This window comes from Drosophila tropicalis, unplaced genomic scaffold, assembly GCF_018151085.1.
Source record: "Drosophila tropicalis isolate 14030-0801.00 unplaced genomic scaffold, ASM1815108v1 contig_878, whole genome shotgun sequence".
Classification (NCBI taxonomy): domain Eukaryota; kingdom Metazoa; phylum Arthropoda; class Insecta; order Diptera; family Drosophilidae; genus Drosophila; species Drosophila tropicalis.
This window is the reverse complement of record NW_027173374.1, coordinates 2,885,109-2,900,983: the sequence shown is the minus strand read 5'-3', so window position 1 is coordinate 2,900,983 and position 15,875 is coordinate 2,885,109. Positions and strand designations below refer to the sequence as shown.

General features: G+C 37.8%; 3 protein-coding genes across 3 annotated transcripts; all 3 read right to left on the bottom strand.

The window, feature by feature from the left end:
• Positions 1 to 1,518: 1,518 nt before the first annotated feature.
• On the bottom strand, positions 1,519 to 2,855 carry LOC137585357 (uncharacterized protein CG45076). Its single transcript, XM_068301107.1, has 2 exons — positions 2,416 to 2,855; positions 1,519 to 2,317 (listed from the first exon to the last, which is right to left on the bottom strand). Exons 1-2 carry the CDS (start codon positions 2,497 to 2,499, stop codon positions 1,661 to 1,663), a joined length of 741 nt encoding a protein of 246 aa, XP_068157208.1. The 5' UTR covers positions 2,500 to 2,855; the 3' UTR covers positions 1,519 to 1,660.
• Positions 2,856 to 5,011: 2,156 nt separating this feature from the next.
• On the bottom strand, positions 5,012 to 5,543 carry Acam (Androcam). Its single transcript, XM_068300379.1, has one exon. The coding sequence runs from the start codon at positions 5,541 to 5,543 to the stop codon at positions 5,097 to 5,099; it is 447 nt and encodes a 148-aa protein (XP_068156480.1). The 3' UTR covers positions 5,012 to 5,096.
• LOC137584812 (calmodulin-like) lies at positions 5,527 to 6,238 on the bottom strand. Its single transcript, XM_068300378.1, has 2 exons — positions 5,673 to 6,238; positions 5,527 to 5,618 (listed from the first exon to the last, which is right to left on the bottom strand). Exon 1 carries the CDS (start codon positions 6,174 to 6,176, stop codon positions 5,673 to 5,675), a length of 504 nt encoding a protein of 167 aa, XP_068156479.1. The 5' UTR covers positions 6,177 to 6,238; the 3' UTR covers positions 5,527 to 5,618.
• Between the last annotated feature and the right edge of the window lie 9,637 nt (positions 6,239 to 15,875).

Sequence of the window (15,875 nt, the reverse complement as noted above, 5' to 3'; positions counted from 1 at the left end):
TGTCCAGCAAAAAGCGACGAAATACGCATGAAATTTGATTTGCTTCATTGAATTGATTTCATTTGTTTTGATTTGTTTCCCCAAAATACGCAAGAACGCAAATTGGAAACGAATGAATGACTAAGATAGACGAGGGGAATAAAGAAAGAGTGAGACAGCAAAAAGGGGGAATTGTGTGTGTGTGTGTGTGTGTGTGCGTGTGTGTCGGAAATCGAAATGAATTCATTTTTGTGTTGAAGTGGAGGTTGAGGCGTGGCCATGTGGATGACAGAAAAGCATTGCGGTTTATGTTGATACTACTGACTGACATATTCCAGTCACAGTTGTCATGGTTTTAGTCATTCTCGTTGATGCCCACTGCTTCTGTGACTTGTAGTCGTAGTTTATTTAGTTGGTCGCTAAAGCGATCAACACTTGACTTGCCAGTCTAACAGTGTGGCAGGCATTAAAGTGTTGGCAAATATTCGACCCTGGCAATGGCATGTGGCAGGCAAACAAAATGAAATGAATGGCCAACAACAGCAACAACAACAACAATAGCACAAGCAACCCATGATTTAGGCCACATGCGGCTTAAACCTTTCTCTCGCCAAAACCCAAATACAACAAAAGTTGCCTCTCAATCAAGCAACAAATCCTTAGAAAGGCAACCACTTTTCCTCTTTCTAGTCATCTACTCCCTACAGTGGGCCATAAAATTCAAATAAACTATATGGTCAATGCAAAGCATTTAGATCGAAATCGTTAAAACATATTTACAAGTTTAATAGTTATTAGCCATTAGCCAAAGGACATATTTAGATGGCACAAAAAACTTAGGATGCGTGCCTTGGAAATTTATAGATGTTGATTCTCCTTGATAAAATAAAATTTATATGCCACATATTATATGTAGATTTCTTAAGTTTAGTATAAAACTCTTAACATGCAGCTTATACTACATTGTATACTCTTTCTTTCGGTAAATCTTTTCAAAAAGATAAATTTTTGCCTTTTATTCCCATTGTCTTTTCATGGGACTTAACAGATCGAGTCACAAATGACCCAAAAAAACCCTTTCTAAGCCTTCTCTCCAGTGGGCTTTTGTCTTGAGTGCCTTGGCAAACGTATTCTTTGTCGACCCAATTAATAAAAGGGGTGTCAAAAGTTTTTTGTAACTTTAAATTTAATATATTTTGTTTATTCTTTTCTCCAAACGACGGCAAATCCCAAAGCTAAAAAAAAAACAGAGTGAGAGAGAGAGCGAAAACTAATCATTATTGAAAACGTGTGGAAAAACTTTACAAAGTGCGTTCTGTATTATACAATAAAAAAATATAAAAGGAATGAAAACGAAAGAGTTCGTACTTATAACTCAAAAGTTTTAACAAAATGGCAAAATAGCATGCCAATTGTGTTTGCTATCCCTTATTTTTATTGGCCATCGCCTCGGGTGTTGCTGAAGTTCTTAGACCTTCATTTGACGTCACCCCAAGGAACCATTCAAGAGCCAAATATTTCAGGAAACTACAATTTTTTTTTGTTAAACCTTTTTGTAAAGTGGATGAAGTGATCAATTGAAGTGGAGGTAATTGAATTAAAGCAAGGCCAACGCCATGAACAAGATAAGTTTTCAAGTAATAAAATTCACAAAAAAAAGCTAGAAAATATATTTCATTTGTTAAAGCAGCCCCCTTCTTGGCGGTATATCCGCACGTCGATCTCTGGTTGCTTTTTTCCTGGCCTCAGATGCAGCGCAAGCCGCCCTGTAAGCCGCTCTCTTGGTATTGTTATAATCCACCTTGGCCGCATTTAATTGCCTTAGCAACAACTCAACTCGATTGCGGGCTGCCTCCACAAGCTGAGCCTTCTCTTGCATCTCCTGTTGGGCACCATTGGCTGCCGCCTCGGCATTGCAGTGATTCTCCTGGGCAATTTTAATCGCATTTTGCAGAGCCTGCAGCAACATTTGAGCCTGTTTGGCAGCATTGACGGATGAATTGAGATTACACTGTGAGCCATTCATGGAGGAGCTCTCCTCTTGAAACACATTCTCTGCTTCACGCACTTCTTCTGTGAGTTGTTCGACCATTTGTTGCTTACCAGCGAGTGCTGCCTCCGCTGCTCTGGCCGCGGCAATTGCCTTCTCAGCTAATTGAACTTTGACCTGGCGGCCAGCTGCCTCAGCAGCCGCCTGCTGAGTATCCGAAGCATGTTTGGCCTCTAGGGCAGCCTTCTGGGCAATGTTCGAGGCACTTTGCTTCGAATTGCCGCTATTTACTTCAAGGCCACACGAATCTCCTTCCTTTTGATCCATGCACATGCTCATGCGTTTGCGCTAGATGGAAGATAATTTAAAATTAGCGATTCTCTTGCCACACCTGGAATTTCCTACTATCTCCCTACTGTCTGTCTGAGACAAACTTTACCTCTCACCTGTCGTGAATACACTGGTTTGGCTAAGGCAGACATTAGTTGGACATAGATGACGAGGGCCAGAACTAGCGGTGCAATGCGCATAATTACGTGAGCCTTCAAAGTTTGTGCAAGTTTTTCTTTTCAGTTTTAGCTCGAACATTTTTACATTTCAAGTAGTTTGCTAAGCCAACGTGAAGCTCAAGGGGGCAAAAAAAAAAAAAATAAACGACAAAAATAATATAAAATGTTTAACAAAGTTGTAAGTGAGTGAGGGAGCTCGAAGGCTGGCTGGTGAATGACGTAGACGTCGACGGGGGCTTGGCATAACTTTTCCGCGCAATTTAACTTAACGTTTTCAGCAGTCTCAAGTCGAGACGAGTTTCTTACATTCTTCAAAATAAGTAGTCCAACAATGCATGTGGCCAACATTTCTCTTCGTTACTTGTTTGCTCTTTTCATTTCGGGCTCTAAATTAATTGGGTCGTCAAAGTCCTTTAGCCCTGATAAGCTTTTCAGCCTTATCGAAATGGAAGCGTAAAAAAACGAACCTAAAACGAAAGAACAGAATGAACCAACAAACTGTGTAGGATGAAGAAAAACCCAAGACGATTGCTTGGGTCATTTGTGCGTTGATCTGTTAATCCAACAAAAAGGGTTCGTTCGTTGAAAGCTTTAGCTTTTCTTAACCATTTGATTGAGAGGCATCAGAAAAAAACCCAAGCCTTTAAGCGGACACAACCAAAAAAAAAAAACAACAAAATGGTTTCGATTTGACAAGTTTGCTCACTTTATGGTCGACGACTAACCGCAACTAGGCGTATGCGTAATAAAATCTAGCACAAAAGAAAACCCAAACTTAAGCCCAATTAAAGTGCCAGTTTCAAATTTTGTTTAAGCCGAGTTGAGTCCACTAACCGCAACTGTCTGAAATTTTTAGTTTTTAGTTTTCTATTTTTTACCTCTTCTCTTTTTTTGTGACTTTGGCATTCCCACATTTGTTGTCCTTGTAGAAGAAACCTCGTCACTTGCATGCGCCTTTTTGCGTGTCCAAGTGACTGTGCAGAAGTGTCCCAAATGACACTTTGAGTAGAAACGTGGGCGGCAAACCACAAACAAAAAAGATGAAAGCACACAAAAAAAAAAAAAACATGAATTCTCTGAGAGAAAAACTAAAACGAAATTCTAACAGATATCGATGTCCATAAAAAAATTGACCAACATCATACAATTTAGGTGGCTAAAGACGAACTTCGCATACTCTTAATTTAAACAATTTGGAAATCAATTTGTCTCATAGTCTCATATTCGTTTTAATTTGCCACAAACTGAATACACATCTTGGGTTTAGTTGATTTTCTTAACTGGAATCTATGCCATATACAAAAAACTCAAAAAAGGTAACTAAAGTAAATGTTTAAAGTGAATATGCTTCGCCCATATCTAATAGTTGTCAGTAATGGCAAAAATGTTATTATTATGAAGAATGAAAAACTAAAATAAAATATACCTTATATTTGCAGTAATTGTTGGCATATTTCTCATGACAAGAACTAAAGTGTAATTTCTAGAATTTCAAATTTGCAAACAGCATCAGCAATTTATTTATCAGGTTAACCTGCTCTATTTTGAAACTTGCCATTTATTTTGACTCATACTTTATCCATATCAGGCGGCAATCACTCTACTACTCCCCAACAGTCACTCTAGCCCCCCCACACATAACTGCCTTCCACCTCTTTTTCCCCATGCCGGCACAAATTCAATTTCCTTTGCAGTCAGTCAGTTAAATGGGCTTCTCCTGGTTTCGGTTCCTGGTCTCTGGTCAAAATGAACTAAAAGCTCCCACTGTGTCTGATGTGCCTGATGTCCTGGGCAAGAGATGTGACTATGTATGTACATATGTATGTATGTACATATAAGCACTCATACATACTTATGTATGTGTGTATGTGTGATGGTGTTGGGTGTATGTATATTATATTTATGCCACAGCAAGTGCTTATTGATGTTACATCTGAAATTGAAATCTGCTTGGGCAACATTCTGTTTTTGTTTTCATTTTCATAGTTTTTTACATTGTGCTTTCTCGTTGTGTTTTGTTTTCTCACATTGCAATTTTGCAATGTGTTTTGCGGTCTCTCAATTAAGCAAGTTGGCAGTTGATATGGCCAAAAAAAAAAAAAAGGAATGAATATAACCAAAACTGAAACTTTTGCCATACTCGAATTATTTATAAACTACAACAACTACTACGAAACGACTCTGCAAACTGAGATACAGGAAAATTTAATATTTTATGCATAAGCAAATTGAATTTAAGCAACAGGAAAATTGTTCATATGGCCACAAAGGTGCGGCATGTGTGAAAGAAAGGAACGGGCGAGGTGAAAAGGATGTTAGAAGGAAGTGGTGGGTGGCAGGCAGCTAAAACCACGCTGGGACTTTAGACGAAAGTTTTTGGCCAAAGCAAAGGATCTGAGAAATTTTCCAAAAATGAAGCCAACCACAAAAACCTGTAAAATGAAATTTAAGCAAAGCAGGAAAAGACAGAGACAAAGAGGGAAAGAGAATAGCCAATGTGTGTGGAACTCAAACTTTTTAGAAACAACCAAAATTCGTTCATATAATCATGTTTTTTAATTTGAATCCAAAGAAAATGGGGAAATCAAATAAGAGAAAAATGGGGAATTTACTACCCATTACTTTTGACTGATCATCCAGACAAACTCTTCGTAGTTAATCATGCCATCGCCATCGAAATCAGCTTCGCGCATCATTTCATCAATCTCCTCATCGGTCACCTTTTCACCCAGATTGATCATGACATAACGCAACTCCGCTGGTGATATAAAGCCGTCGCCATCCTTGTCAAAGATCTTAAATGCTTCACGCATTTCCTCTTCGGTATCCGTTTCCCGCATCTGCTTGGCCATCATGCTGCAAAATTCACTGAAATCAATCTCACCATTGCCATCAATATCCACCTCATTGACAAGATCCTGCAGCTCCGCTTCGGTGGGATTCTGACCCAGTGAACGCATGAGAGTGCCCAATTCCCGAGTGGTTATAGAACCGCTGTCATCCTTATCGAACAGAGCGAAGGCCTCCTTAAACTCCGCTACCTGCTCTTCGGTTAAGTCACTCATGATTTTAGTATTGTCTTTTTGAAATTTTTTTTTTAGATAATTGATGTTGCCGCAGCTAAAATGAAATTTTGTATACTGAATTCAAAAATTGCTATCTAAACAAAAGCCTACGTTTTTCATTATTTTCACCTAACGTTCTGACATCATTTTCACAAATTCCACATAGTGTATGTTACCCTCGGTATCGGAATCAGCGTTACGTATTATTTCCTCGATTTCATCTTCTGTCATCTTATCGCCAAAATTTGTCATCATTTGACGAAACTCTGATTCGTGTATATAACCATTATTCTCCTTGTCAAAGACTTTGAAAGCCAAAATAACCTCATCTTCGATTGTCATTTCGGCATATCTTTTCCACATGATGACAAGGAAATCGTTTAGTAACAACTCTCCAGTCGTATCAGGATCATATTCATTGTAATAATCTTGCAATTCCGCCTCAGTGGGTGTATGGGCCACAGCTCGCATTAGATTTTTTAAATGCTTAATGGGTATTACTTCCTTATGCTCTGGATCAAAGAGTGCAAATGCCTCTTTCAGATCCTTGACCTGTTCATCATTCAATCCATGACTACGTGTAATCGTCACACGTTCAAGCGGTGGCGTGCTAAAATCAAAATCGTTGTCCATGGCCAAATCAACGAAAAAAAGGAAATTTGGAAAAATTTATATACCTAAAAAGAATTTGACAAGTAATTTCGAGGCAACTAACTAAAGTTTCACTAATTAATACATCCATACCAATCCTGAGAGGGGGTTTCAATTTAATTTCAGCAAAATAATTGAATTGAGAAGTTGTTCTCCTAATATATATGTACGTAAAAGACGAAATTCAATGAACTCCCCCAATTACTTGCAAATCTCGCTGCAACCATCATTTAACCAACTTTCTTTGGCCAAAATTGCAACAGTTTCTTGCTTATAAATTTTAATATTTATCCGGGACAACTTTTTTTGTGTCCTTGCGCAAATGCACCCCCGTGGCAAGTTTATAAAATGAAGAAACAAAACACAAGCAAAATTAATTTATATACAGCCAACAAAGGGGTTCAGAGATGGCCAAAACTATGAAAACTCATTTAACTACTTACTGAAAAGAAGAACGAAGCGAGGTGGTAACGGCGATGCAAAGGGCGAAAAGGCGAAAAACATATTGCCAAATGCGAAACTTGTGTAGGATTTTCTTCTCTTTTTTTTTGAATTTGTATCTCACCTCATGGGGAAGTGAGGAAGGGGGAATATATGTATGTGTTTTTGCTCGGAAAGTGGATTACAGGGCGGATGTGTTGCATAGACAAAGTGTTGCAGTTGCTGTTACCGTTACCGTTGCCATTTCACTCTGATGGAGTGACAAACTTTGCACGTTGCACAAAAGACGAGAACGACAACGACAACAACAACAAAAACTACAACGACGCCGACAAAACTTGTGCAGATTACTCAGCCTTACTCTATTTTCTCCCCATAGTTTCTCATCTTCTTTTGCCCCGTTTTATGTGTAACACAAACCCGGTACTTAGTGAAAAGTGAAGAAAAAAAGGACCCCACACACACACACACCACGGTGGATAGAAACCAGTGTTACAATGTTGAGCTTTTAACGGTAAATTGTTGCCAGAGTGCAGGGGGCAAAAGACAAAAGTTTTTTCCCTTTTTTGCAAATGAAAAGCAAGAACAGCAACAACGAGAAATAAACTGACTGGCTGAACGACAGACACTACAATTCAGTTGAGAATGGAAGAGGGTTCGGATGAAAGCAACCTGAAAGGAGCAAAACAAAAATGTGTCAAGTAAATGCAATGCTTCAAGTTGAAATTTATGCAAAGTGCTGCAGTTCATGTACGGGGGGGAGGGGGATGAAAAAAGCAAAGGCAATAAGCATTGGCGAATACCAACCCATCTTAAACTAAGCACTTCAAGTGCATTGTAATTTTAATTCGTATGCCAAAGAGTTGATAGAGAGAAACAGAAAGAGAGAGAGAGAGAGAGAGAGTGTGAGAGAGAGAGAGAGAGAGATAGGAATGAGCGATGTGAAAATGTCACACTAACCAAATTTTAGTCCAAAAATTCTATGACAAACTTCTTGAACAAACAAAAAGCGGAAAAATCATAATTAACGCCAATGCCACTTGAAGCACCAAATACCCTTGCATACCCCAAACTAAATGAAAACTCTGATAAAACCCTGTTTTATCAGTTGACTGATAAACCAATTATGGATGCAATGAGTTAATCATGTCATCACATAACAAGCTCTCTTTCGATTGCCGCATACAATTTTCCGCAATAATTTGCATATACATACATATGAAAAATAAGTATTATACAAGTTTGTGATGCTTCAATAATTGGATTTTTCATGAACTCAATTTCCGATTACTATAATTTATGTCAAGAGAGCTTTCTGCATTTCTTGCAAGTGTGCAAAGTTCATGTCAAAGTTGAGCAAAAAACATTTCACTTGCAGAAGGGTATGAAAATTGCAATTTTCGTAGTTTGCAGTTTGCCAAAGTTAATCAAATTTCTTTTTCTTTTTATGGTTTTTCTTTTTTTTTGTGTTGATGCCACGAAAACTTTTAATAAGTGGCGAGGGGAAAATCGTCTTTTGCAAATGATAATGCGAGTCAGCTGCAGCTGACTGACTGCTGACTGGCTAGGATTTGAATGTGGGGAAAAGAAGGAAGAAATTTTGATAAACAAAATTGCAAAAGACAAAAATTAAAAAGCCAAAAGAGGCTGCCAGAAAGGTTTCCTTTCAAATTGTCCGCAAGTTTCGGTGGAAAAGTCAAAACCAATGAAATGCCAAGCAACTGACATCCTCTCATCGAATGAATGACGGCCTAAGCTGAGTTGCTTTAGCACCGTTTCCTAGCCACACAAAGAAGGACATGCAGGTCCGTGTGTGTGTGTATTGTGTTCTGTGTGCGTGATCCGTTAGACCGACATTTTGTTTGATGAAATCGTAGCTGAGAGGCGAAAAAGGCAAAACGTCCTGCTGGCTGCGAGGGAACTTCAATTGATGTTGCCTGTAATAGGAGAGATGGAGAAGAAGAAATTGAAGCAGTCTACTAGGAGAACTTTGTCCTGGGCGGTGAGGTTGGGCTGTCAGTCACTTTAGTGTTGTCACTTCAGAGAGCGCGGGGCAATTGACTGTAAGTAGCCAGTGCCAGGACTTGGACGGTCGTCTGCAGCAGCTTGCAAGGCATTTGGATTAGAAGTGTTTATGCAAATGCGGACAACTTTGAGTGATTGCTACTTGCCAGGCAAGCAGAGAGACTGTCTGTCGAGCCACGGGCCACAAGACAGACGGGAACTTGATGTGACACAGACACACAACCTGGTGTTGTCTTTTTGGCCAAGAAGTGACAGCAACAAAATTGATTCTAAATGGTTTACTTTAACAGATTCAAGTCCCTTTTTTTCCTTGCGTTGTTTTTAGCGTGTGTATGTCCAAATAATTTGCATTCACTTAACACTTAACATACCAAACACACAAGAATAAAAAAAGTGGAGAACGGGAAATATATTTCTCAATTATTTCAATTGTCATTTAAACAATTCTCTGGAATTTTGTATGCCATACAAAAAGTTATAAAAGCTACCAATTCCGCTCTTTTATTTGCGGTTATCCAATTTTGGTTGAAATTCCAATTAATTTCTCACACTGTTTTTAAGTGGTATTTTGTATTTATTTTTTTGCTTTTATCTGCAACACCATTTCCGTTCTGACTGCAGCAAATGATGAAAACAATGTTAATTTGCATTGTGCATTTCACAATTGTTTACACTGACATGTAAAATGGATTCAAGTGCCGTCCTCGGTTTCTTTTTTTTTTTTTTGTCGGCATTGTTCAATTATAAATGAACGCATTAATGACTTAATTCCAGTTCAGCCCTCTACAGGGATTTATGTTACTTTGCTCCCACACTCAGTTCACCATTGCCGATGGCCTATTGGTATAAAACAAAGTTTTGAGTAGATAACCTTAAAAACGCAAAAATCAAAACGAAACCAAATGCTTGACACACTTCCTTGCACAGAGTGCAAAAGAAATCTTTGCTACAACATAGCCAAGCCGCAACAATGAAAGTCCTTGGCAAAAGTATTTCACTTTCTCACCGCAGACTCGCTTCGACTCTTGGCCAGATTCCGAGTAAGTAATTGCTGCAGTTCTCAATTCTCCACACAGTTTTTGCCGTTGCTGTTGCCGTTCGGGTTCGCTTAATTGTCTACAGTTTTGCTTTCAGCAAACTAGCAAAAGTTTTCCATCGCCTATTTCCTTTTCCCCTTCCATTCATTTTTTTCAATTTTTTTTTTCGTTTTGCCTTTTCCTCCTTTTTTTTTTTGGTTTCGTTTTGCATTGTTGTGCTGTCTGAGCCTTTAAAGCCAAAAGCAAATCAATTAAACTACGCCCAAACCGCAAACAGAGAGGCAAGTCAAGAAGCGGAAATCTATTGAATGACTAGAAGAGAATGGGCGGTTTTGCGGTAAGTTAATTTGATCTTAAACAAAAACCAACAGAGAGTCCAATCACACTTTAAAGAGACACAATGGAAATGCATAATTTAAGAAAGTCTATAATCCTAAACTGTGCTCTAAATTAAACTAGTTCATCTAAGAAAAACGCCCATTGGGTTTCTTGAAAAACTGTTTATGATCAATCATGATGACTGCTTTATCGATTTGGCTTGAAAAATCAAATAGAATACAATTCATTACAATCTTCTCTGACTGCAATACGCCAATCAACCTCAGGCGTTGGCAATTTTCTTCCACACGAATACATATATTAAGGCCTCAGCTGCAGGCGAGTGAGAACATTCGGACAGTTGAAAAGTTGCATAGTTAAATGGGCGGGGAATAAGGTTATGTGGGCGGTACACAGGCAATCATGGCCAGCTGATGTCGTCGACGACGACAACGACGACGACGACGACGACGTTATCGTTGCTGATTAATTTATGCCAATATGCAATTTTCACACCAACGAGCAACGAGCCACTGCAATGACAGTTCAAGCGCATAATTGCATGGGTCTGGCTCTTATTTATGGCATCGACTGCTGCACTGTTTCTGCTGTTGGCCCTGAGGCAAATTAAGACTAAAAGGAGTATTAAAAAGCAAAAGCCAACGTTATGGAAAATGCCTTTGAGTGCTAAAGGGCGCTGAGGTCATAAATTGAGCTGTCAGCTGGCAAATAAGTTTTAATAATTTTATTAAAAAAATGAACCCACACACACACACACACACACACACACTCACACACAATAACTTCCCATACTCGTATACGTATCAGGGGAATGAAAAGCTTTTCATTAAATTCACATTTCACTTATTTTCAGTTTGCCTTGGCCTTTGATTAGGTTGAATGAAAAACCATAGCATACATTTCAGGGCATTTCCTGCTGGCTGTCAAATTGCTCAACCTCTCTTGTGCTCTGTTTCTTTTTCTTGCCTGTCAACCACAAAATATATATACACTCCCCCGCACACACACACACAAAAATGAATGAAAGCGTTGGACAATTTGCCATCCGCTGGATTAGATTTGCTGACTGGAGGGCAATCAATGTCAGTTTTTGACTCACGTCCTCTGATGGATTGCCAGCCAAACTGTATGTGAGTCGCACAGCTGAAGAGTTGAACCTGAAGTTTGAAATTGTTTAATAAGCTAAGCGTTGCTCAATTTTGACAGGTGCCAAGTAGCAGCGGCAACAAAAGTGTTCTAACTTACTGGAACAGAAATTACTCTTTAAGAGATATTTGACCCTACATGGTTTGGTTTGATAAATAATGGCTTAAGGCCTTATTTTTCCTTACAAATGAACATAATTTTTTAATAAGCAAAGATATTAGTTTACTGCAAATGTTTTAAACTCAGTCCTAATAGGGTTAACAACTAGATATGCCAAAAATATGATAGCCATTTTATTTTTTATTATGAAAACATTGGATTACCTCATCTGAACACATGTAACCCCTATGATGTAACCATAATTATACAGAAGAGGGTTTTCTTTTTTTTTTTGGCATCATTAGAAAGGTCAGTGAGTGTTCAGTCATTGATACTGAAACATTATATATGTCTCAAATATTCTCCCAATTGTCAGTGTTTTCATCCCAAGGCTAAGTAAAAAGCTCAGTGTAAAGCTTTATCTAGATCTATTTACTCACATTTCCATGTTGTTTTTCCATTAGCCGAACAAATTTCCTTGGCCTTTTAAGTTAGCCTTGTACCTGAACTTTTTGTCAGTTTTAGTCGTTATAGTTTTATACATGTATGTGCATTTATTTTGTTTTTTTTTTTTTGTTGACCGTCTTGACATAAATTCTAACTAACATCTACATAAGGGGATAAAGAGGCAAATATTTATAACACCTTAATGGCTAATGAGTAAAACGTGCCACATACACATGCCACGTCGCCACGTCGTAATACCTACGATGCTAAGGAAATTTTCTTGAAAACACACAAAAAGAGAACATGAATATGCAAAAACACGAAGCAAATACATTAATTAAATTTTTTGTTTGGCCACCCCGTTGTCCCAATCATATGCTGCCCACTAATACCAGCAGCCTTAAGCGGACTGGCAGCTAGCGTGGGAGTTGAACGGTAACTGATATTTATGCATAACAAAGGAACGAAATAAACAAAATTCATATGGCCATGTGTGTGGCTGATTTCTGATTGAGAAATATTATACAATAACATACAAACATACTCATACATATAGCAGAAACATAAACAGTGGCTGCACCAGCAAAAGAAATTCAAATGCCATAAGCGCTTTTTGCATTATTTATCAGCATAAAAACCAACTAATAAAACCTCATCAAAATGCCAACAACAAAGCGACAGAGTACGAAAGAACAGACATTTCGAAAGACAGTTGGTGAGAGAAAAAGGGAGAAGCACAAACAATATTGCGGCCATATTACAAAACAAAAGATAATAATATAATGAGCACAAAGAGGGACAAGTAAGGCAAGGCGGTAGGCAACCAGAATTCAATTATGTGCGATAAACAGCCATCATTAAATATTAAAGCGCTAATGGAAAAGGAATACGCTTCAGCCTTTGTATAAAGCAAAGCCATGAAAAGACGGTGAAATAAACTATAAAGTACCCTCTAATAATAAGGTGATATCATTCAACATCATTTCTTTTGGATATTATTTATAAAATTAAATTTGAAGATAAATAGTTAAGAAATTCTCATTATTCTTCTTGTACTTATTGAGTCGATTTCGATAACTCTTTAAGCCTTCAAAAACTGGGTATACAACAATGAAAGCCCTCCTCAAGAATGAAATAATCATAACAGCAAGAAGTTATAAGGGGAAGAAATCATCAAATTGCTTGTGGTTTGCGGTTGGCTCAAAACTCAAATTAAAACTCAAACTACAAACAAATTAACAAAGGCTGGATTAAAGGATAACCCTGCCTTTCCCCATAGGGTAACATAACCACATATTTTCTCAGCCTTTCCAATGAAACCTTGTCATCTTACACCATGAATTGTGTCGCCGGCATTTCCATGTTCTCTCTATGCACCTTTTTTTTTTTTTTTTTTGTTTTGTATCCTTTGCTTTATTCTGGATATTCCTGCTGTGCCTCGCGACTCGAGGGAAATTTTCACAGTATTTGGATTTTTGTTTTCTGTTTAATTTCAACTTATTTTATTTGACGCTTTATTATGCAAGCCATATGAGAGAAAGGTTGCCCCACAACTGGCGTCTAACGTGGGGCCACAAAGTTGGCGAGTGTATGTGTGACTGTGTCTGTGTGTGCGTGTGTTCATGCCTTGGGGAGGACATTTTTACATTCACTTGCCTTCCCCGTCTTTCCTCAAACTCACTTTGTGTGTGTTTACTTGGGTTTTTGGCTAATTTTACGCTTTTCTAATTCAATATTATGCCATATTATTACATTTTGAGGTTATGTGAGCTTATGTTTTTGGGGTTAACATGCTTTTATATTGCGGTTTTGCGTTTAAATAAAACAAAAGAAAACGATACGTAGTATTTAAGTATGATAATGTTTCTACTTTCAGCAACCATTGAAAAAATGTTACATTTGGGGTTTAAGGTTTGAGGGTTTGCCGATGTTGGCAAATGACAATTATTAAGCTAAAGTTTCAATACAATCTATACAAATTTTGTAACTTTTTCCTACTATAAACCCGAATCATGTCAAATACAAATATTTCTAAAAATAAAGAGACAAAATGGCATATTGCTAACCCGTTTGGTAAGCTTATCTTCACACATGGCAGATTGTTGCAGATTTGGTTTAAAGTAGTCATCATCAATTGTCGTCATCATCAGCTGTAATTTCAAATTATGCACACAAATCAGAAATTTTCAGCAACCTCAGCGTAAACTATCTGCATGCGAAATCAAGTGCATCAATTGGCAGTAATGGGACAGGTGACAGCAGGTAAACCAGATCGCGATAAAAACCGCGAATTTCTGTCTCGCTCTTGCTAAACCAAAATTCAGTTTCTAAATGTAATTGCAAACAAAAATTTCACGGACTTTTGCATAGTGCCAACTAAATTATAGATGGACCGAATCTGAAATTGTGATGGAGGTTTGGTTTTGTGTTGTCGTTGGGTTAGTCAACTCCATTTTGTTTTTAGGGACAATTTCAACAAGGACAGATTAAGTTTCAGTTTTCCATCACTCTCATTCCCATATCAATGGCCCTTCCCTTTTTTTTTTGGAGAATGTTTAGGGAGGAACGGGGTGCGAGCGAGCTTTATTTATGCCATGAATAAATGCAAATTTTGCCAACACCGTAGCAGATTTTGTAACACGAGAGCAAGTCCTGGTTATATCCTGGCATCCATAGCTCGCGTGTCCTTTGCATAATAATAACTTGTAAATGTCATGTAGAGTGTTTCTGTGTGTGTGTGTCCATATGTGTATACGTGTGTGTGTGTGTGATTCCCCATTCTCAACTGCTCTGGCCTTTTTGCTTTAAGCTTCGAGCGTGCGACGTATGCGAATTAGCATTTAATATGTGCCATAAGGCCATCTGCATTAAAATTGCTAATATGAAAGCAATCTTTTAGTTATTTATATCATAAAAAAGAAAAGCAAATGACTTACTTATTAGTCGGCACTGCAATCTTTCAAGTGATAACGCCTACGGCATTAGCACACAAATTGATATAGAGGAGGGAACTAGAAACGACTCAGAAAAAAAGCGACACAAGAGCCAATATATACGCACTCTCTTCCCTTCCTTTCGCTTGTTTTTTATCTGTTTGCCAAGCCATTAGGAAAAGCTCTCTAACTCTAACAAGGACTGTAATTAGTTACATACACGCCATCTAATTGACTGAAAAGAAGGGGGAAAATTGATTTATTTGCTTTAGCGCAAGGTCGTTTGGTTGTGCAATGGGAAAAGTTTAACGTGACGTCTGATTGACTAAGAAAACTAGGCTAAGAAAGGAAAATTAATACTATTACATCGTCAAAATAAGAAGAAAAAATCATTGGAAACAAAACAGACCTTTTGGAAAATGGAAATTATAGTAAACAGACTTTTTTATTAACTTGAAAACCGTAATATTCAGTGCCTTATTTTCTTTCTACGATGCCAAATCCTGACATTAATACTCATCTTTAACATTATTTCATCTTTGCATGTGAAGGTGAAGGTGCCAACAAGTCCAATGAATTGGACTGTAAAACGTTATTATTTTACCTTCTTTTATTTTCACACGAATGTACATTAGGTGAAACTTTTCGTAGCAACTGTAACTATGGAAAATATTTCCACATGTGCAATTTGCTTCAGCAATTTGTCTCTTCTCACTAATTCGTTAAAGCCAGTTCTCGTTTTCTGTATTGGCAAGCATTTTGCCCTGTGATGCTTGTGCCTTCGGTTTTTTTCTTTTTGCTTTAACCACTTGTGGGCCATACGTTTTTGCCAACACAAAAGCGAGTTGGTTGTGGAATAAAAGCCATTTGAAAACTATTACGCCCATGAGATTCATTCAAGTAGTGCGGCATTTATAACTCAAATGTTGCCCAAGTAACAAGGCAAACAAAACAGAAAACCATAAAAGAGGGAAAGGAAAGAATGAAAAAGCCTAAAGAGAAAGAAACCAAATCAGTAGTTCAATTTGAAAAAAAAGCTGAAGCTAAGCAACAGAGACTGAGATGATGTGTTCACTGAGAGTCATAGGAACTGTGAAAGGAACTCCTTAAAAGGAGTTCTTAAGATTGCATAACTTTTTCAATTCTAATTACTTATGACCACAAATTAGTGGAGATATAAATCAGGATGGTGACAGTTTCATTTGCAGTTTAGT

Bases quoted from the DNA above. Each gene is read 5' to 3' on its own strand.
- Acam (XM_068300379.1), bottom strand. From the start codon at position 5,543: ATGAGTGACTTAACCGAAGAGCAGGTAGCGGAGTTTAAGGAGGCCTTC.
- LOC137585357 (XM_068301107.1), bottom strand. From the start codon at position 2,499: ATGCGCATTGCACCGCTAGTTCTGGCCCTCGTCATCTATGTCCAACTA. The intron at 2,318-2,415 runs GTGAGAGGTAAA...TCTTCCATCTAG, and splicing joins AACCAGTGTATTCACGACAG to CGCAAACGCATGAGCATGTG.
- LOC137584812 (XM_068300378.1), bottom strand. From the start codon at position 6,176: ATGGACAACGATTTTGATTTTAGCACGCCACCGCTTGAACGTGTGACG.